This window comes from Varanus komodoensis, unplaced genomic scaffold (assembly GCF_004798865.1).
Source record: "Varanus komodoensis strain SLA01 unplaced genomic scaffold, ASM479886v1 scaffold6_4, whole genome shotgun sequence".
Lineage (NCBI taxonomy): Eukaryota > Metazoa > Chordata > Lepidosauria > Squamata > Varanidae > Varanus > Varanus komodoensis.
This window is the reverse complement of record NW_025336347.1, coordinates 599,519-605,518: the sequence shown is the minus strand read 5'-3', so window position 1 is coordinate 605,518 and position 6,000 is coordinate 599,519. Positions and strand designations below refer to the sequence as shown.

The 6,000-nt window shown below is 38.1% G+C and overlaps 1 protein-coding gene across 2 annotated transcripts in view; it reads right to left on the bottom strand.

The window, feature by feature from the left end:
• Window positions 1–593: 593 nt before the first annotated feature.
• The window catches only part of RAD18 (RAD18 E3 ubiquitin protein ligase), a 121,150-nt gene continuing 115,743 nt past the window's right edge, over window positions 594–6,000 (bottom strand). The window contains exons 13-14 of one of the 2 annotated variants that reach the window (XM_044451971.1): window positions 2,431–2,569; window positions 594–1,079 (exon numbers count right to left, since the gene is read on the bottom strand). In XM_044451971.1, coding sequence (XP_044307906.1) covers window positions 2,476–2,569 — 94 coding nt within the window. In that variant the 3' untranslated portion in view covers window positions 594–1,079; window positions 2,431–2,475. Of the gene's footprint in view, window positions 2,570–6,000 lie in introns of both variants that reach the window. The other variant, XM_044451975.1, reaches the window with a different exon arrangement.

Genomic DNA, 6,000 nt, shown 5'->3' with positions numbered 1-6,000 from the left:
GATCTATGGAGGTGTTGATATAGCTCTGCCTAACTCTGATGCTCCCACAACTGGAGTACTGCATTCACTAAAAGCCCCATAGATTTGGCCACCTGCTCTGTTTCTACATGATATGGAGGGCTTCAAAGACGACGTGTGCTTTTATATTTCATATTCAATGTGAGGTGATATATGTGAGCATTTCCAAAGGAGTATTTCTTCTAAACTGCCAGCCATTACTGTAAAACCCAAAAACAGCAATATCAGAGTGGGGAAAAAACAGATGGCTAAACAAGGCAAGTTATTTCCTTATAAGAACAATCATCCACAACTCCAGTTCACCTTTATTTATGCTGCTCTCATGCCAAATTCTGGAATGTGGTTTTGAACTTGAGGTTAAAATGCAGTTTTGGAAATACTTCTGAAAAGGAAAATTAGCATAAATCCAGGCATGCACACAGCTTCCTTTGAATTGCAAAAATCACATATGATGCAGACATAAATGAAAAGCGAAAATAATTCAGGAAAAAGGCATAAGAAGGGAGTGAAAGAATGAAAGAGAAAATAAGTTCAGAGCAACAAGATATGTTTTATGACTTTTTTTATTAGTAAGCAGCACATTGCATGGGTACAGTGCTTTAGAAGGAGAATATTCTAGCATTAGAGGATGCCATTGAAACTGTAATTTGCAAAAAAAATATTTTTCACAAATCTTTAAAGTATTCCATTAATTGCATAAATTTTAAACTTCACAACAAAGAAGTTAGCAAAGAAAAGTTTTAACCTTGAATACTTCTATTGATAAATATTTAAAACATCCAGGAAGGGGTTATTTACTGTGTAAGCCAAAGTCTCTAAGGGAGAAGCTATTCAGAAATACAAACTGCCTGCAAACTGATGGCTGATTAATCAAACAAATGAAGGCACAACATATGGTTCAAAGTCCAAGGTACCATAGAGGTTTTCTTTGGTGTAGTTGTTCATGTAAGATGGCTGCCAGATTTTGGTCTAACAAGCCCTTGATAGGAATGATTAACATCTCTGTGTACTTCCAAAGCAGAGACTGACACATATTTCATGTTTGTGGTGCTGGACAACATCTGTAATATACAAGCGCAACATCACAGCGGGTGGACATTGAGATGGAGTACGTGGATCGAGGCAAAACAACTGTTCCTGCCTCTACGGAGCACAAGGATCCAAACACGGAATCTTAGTTCATATCTGGCAGACCAGCAGTTTGGTCATGGAACAATTACATACTGGATTGTTATGCTTGCCAGTGATCATGCAATTTGTACAGAAGTGCTTGCCATCGGATCACTGCAAACACAGGGATGTGGGTCACAACATCCTGTTCATGACCACTCATCCATGTGCATGTTACATCTCAAAAGCAACACAAAGCCAGGGAAAGGAAGTTCTGGCAACAACAAAATTTCTTTTAATTATCCAGAATTTGTCGACCCACGAACTTAACTAGATTTCCACACTTTTAAAAAAAGTCCTTCTACTTTTTTTTTTTTACTGTACTAAAAGGAACTAGAAAATGTTTGCATGCTAGCTTACCTAAACAATGCTAAATATTTGTATAGCTGTACTATGTAGAATCAAAAAATAATCTTGTACTAACTGAATTTTGAGGGGCGGCAACAGCATCACCAGTGTTCCCTTCCAAGCAAGAGGAAAAGAAAACCATGTGATGATATATTTGTCCTCCCAAATCTGCTCTGGAAAGTTCCCAAAACTTCCTGAATAGATTCGGAGGCTAAGGGGGAAGAAGGGAGCACCTGCCTCTCTATTCCACTGACAAATGGGTTAGTGGAATACAACACCGTTGTATGGTAGGGTTATTTTAGAGCACTACCAAGGGTGCTGATTTTGTTTCATGTGTCAGTGCTGTTCATCTGACTCAAAATCCTAGTCCCTAAGAAACATTGCATTTTCTACAGAAGAGTGCAGATCAAAGAATATTCCAAGAAAATTAAGCAGGGAGCAATTGTTCGAGTTTGGAAATGGTCTTTGTTCCAAGCGGATCAAAAGGCCTAACAAGTTGGCACTTTTCTTTACAGAAATGAACAGACTTATATCACCACCACCACCTAAAAATGTTTTATGAATTGGGCTTGTTTTGGGCATAAGCAAGCAAACCATCCCAAATCACCCCACCCAATTAAGGAAAAAAACAAAAGCAGTGAAGGTTGGTGGGGATGGATAGGTGAAAATCACAAGTATCTAAATAAACTGTATGCATTTTAAAAGCAAAAAATGCCAGCTCTATTTGTGTGGAAGCCAGATTTAATAGAAACCACGTTAGGTACTTTTTATGCAGCACAGTCATACAACTGTTTCAGTGCTTTGAATAGTAACAGCGTGTTTATTTAGAAATGATTTATACTGCCTGCAATGGAAATTGCTTCCAAGAAAATGCATTTAGAATGGGATGCTTACATCCATAAGTTTCCTTATTTCAATGTAATGCTCGGTATCTGTTTGCTATCTTTTTCTTCGTTTACTCTTGGACAGGAGTTGACTTCTTCCAGACCTTTGTGATTTTTGCTTTGTCATTTTTATAGCTGGAAATCTGTTACTAAGAAGAAAAAGAGAGAAAAAACACATATTAGAAATGAATGTAGCAATAATAAGTAATAGTTATCTGTAGAGATATGAATTCTATGAACAGAGTCTTCTCAAGGGAAGGCAGATCCTGGATCCAACCCAATATATTCTCTGTGAAGATCAAAGGATATTTTTCCTATCTTCAGCTTATACCATCTACATTATGAATAAAGCTGATTAAAATAAGCCAATATTCACATAGCTAAAGGTCAGAAGGAACCACATAGTTCCTCTTATCTGGCTGCCTCTATATTCGGAAGCTTAGATGTTGGTGACAAAATCAAGCACACTTACACGGATTTAGCAAAAGCCTTCATTAGAGAAGGACAGCCAGTTCTGATATTAAAACTAAGTTGGGGGAGTTAATACCCATGGAGATATTTTGTTCAAGTTCTCTAACACACACATTTTGTATTATAAAGCACTGCAAGACCTCATAAAAGGCACCTATCCTAATGTGGGGTAGAACCACAAAGGGTGAGTTGGTAATGAATATAACATTGTACCCACGCAAGATGCAGTATTGTTTGAGACAGATGATGCTCGACATAATCATGTAGCTGCTACAATAGCCTTAATCCAACAGGGGATTAAGATGGCCAGTAGAGGACTAAATGTTCAAGTGGGGTTGGAACAAGGTAGCCTAAGGGGGTGAAATTATAGGCCCTAATCACACATTGTACCTTTTCAAACATTAGTAATAATATGAATATATATAGAGAGATGGGGGTGGGGAGAGGGCACCACAGCAAAGCTGGATCCACTATGGATGCGGCAAATTTTAGTTAAAATTTATAACAGAGAAAGGTAACAATGAAGACAATGCAGTAAGTATGAAAATACAGCACAGATTTATCCATAATAAAGAATGATGTCATTTTTTGATTGGGTAAGCTCCTTGGTAGACTGTGGAAATTTAGCGAAGTGCCACATGTTATCCTTATTAGCAAACTAGCTAAAAGTGGGCTGGATGGAACAACTATCAGGTGAATCTACAGCAGGCTACAGACTTGGACTCAGTCAGTTCTTTTTAATGGTACTTTCTCAAACTGGAGATAGGTAATAAACTGGGTTACTGCAGAGTTCAGTCCTGGTGAACGAGGTAGTGCAAGGAACACTTTTCAAATTTGCACATGGCACAAAATTTGTGTCTTCCAGTTAATAACCTGGAAGACACAAACAAAAGTCCAAATGATCTTGACAGGTTGGAGCACTGGGCAGAAAATAACAGAATGAAATTTAGCAGGGATAAATGCCAAATTCTGCACCTAGAGAAAAGAAACCAAATATGCAGTTACATGATGCGGTATATATGGTTCAACAATACTTAAAGTGAGAAAGATCTCGGAATTGTTGTAGATCACAAGCTGAGTATGAGCCAATAATTTGATAGAGCTGCAAAAATCAAATGCTATTTTGGGCTGAATAAAAAATATAGCTTCTAAATTATGTTAAGTACTAATTAAGTATTAGTGTACTAGGCTAGGTATCAGGAAAAGCTTCCTCACTGTCAGAGCAATGCAACAGTGGAACCAGCTGCCTGGAGAGGTCATGGCCTCTTCCACACTAGAGGCATTCAATAAGAAACATGGTCATCTCAGTAACAGCAGGGGGTTGGACCTGATGGCCTTCTAGGCCCTTTCCAACTCTACTATTCTATGTCTCTATGAAATTCTGAAAAGTTTCATAAATATATTTCACACAAAATTATCTAAAATTACCAATTACTAATACATGGTAGGTCTATTTAAGTGTTTAGGATTTTACCAGCATGAAATTACATGAAAAAGAAAAAACATAGTTTCGTTCTTTCTTTTACCTCCTAGGACTGACATTGCTATAGTGCTAACAGTAGGTTTATAAACGTGCACACAAGCTCTAGCAGTACTTCATATTACTAATTATTATTTTATACAGTTTTAATATACAAAGTGCCTCATCTTCTTAAGGGCACTTCTATACAGTTAGTCATTAATTACTTCCATTTTATATATAGAAAACTGAAATTCAGAAATGGCAAACAGGGCAGGACTGAAATCTACAACTAGACTTGCTAGCTGAGAAAAATCCCCTTACTTAGAAACAGCTCTTTTCTGGGTGGAGGGCTTGATATACAAAATGAAAAGGCCCTTGAAATGTATGGTGTTATTTTTGAAAACACTTCAGTGAGCTAATGTCTTAAATTTTCAGGGTTAGAAGCCAGTTTACAGGAATCCAGTGTCATGGTTTATGAATCATCTCGGTGCTACTGATGAAGGTTTTACACATACATCTAACAGACCTGTGCCAGACTGGATCAAATCATATTAACACATGAAGTGCTAAGAATGCATAATCCCCGACAGGCTGCCTTCAGTGATGGTTCCTAATTCCTAGCACATGGTCACTTCTTCAACTAAACAACACTCGTTGAGCAGACAACAAAGTGCTGGATAATAAACACAGACATTCCTGCTCTGGAAGTCCAAACATGGGATTTCTACAAGTCAGAATAAAACAAAACAAAACAAACGTGCAGTTTTGTGCTTCATGTTTCCTACCAAATTGCCAAAGGACAGTTTTACAGATTGCATAGATTAAAGAATAGCTTCAATAAACTATAAAGGGAAGCTAAGGTCTTACAAGACTTCAGAGTGTACACCAAGTTTGCCTACATAAAAGCACACAGCGGTAATGCTGAATTGCATAAATTGCTGGCAGATCAATAAAACTCAAAACTTAAGCATATTTCCTGGGCAAGCAGGTTGTGTTAAATATCAAGTGGCCCTGGTTTTGAGCAAATTATATTAGAATCAGAATGAATAGGATGGAAGGCACTTTCTGTCTATCAACTGAGAATAAATGCTGTCCACATAACTTACCTTCAAAAAATGGAATCATGAGCATTATATTAAAGTAAACAGAGGCACATCATTAGAAATGTCTTTTTTCTCACGGTGAAGGTAAGACAGAGGTTGGGTTGATACAACAAGCAGCCCGGTGTGTTACCTTGGTTCACCTTTTCTCTCGCCCTATGATCTTCCTAACAGATGATTAAGTGGTTTCAATGTTTTTTGTACTTTCCATTCTCCTTGTTCAGACCTCCCCCTGTTGGCATGTAACCCATCAGCCTCTGCGCCTGAAATTCTACCCCAAGGCGCATCTGAGATTAAGCATTCTGTATTGTCTGCTTCTTCCTCATTGGTCTCCTCAAAGAGGCTGGATGGCTACAGTACTTCTGGTTACTGCTCTCTTCCAGAAGACTGTGCTGTAGAAACCTTGATCCTGGGCTCAAACAAGAAAAGGCCACACTGATACAGAGAAGCCATAGAACAATCTCCCTTACATTCTCCCTGTGCACTATGTACTATGTACATTCAAAATCTGCTCCAGAGGGCTGGGAAACCCTCTAGAGCAGGTCTT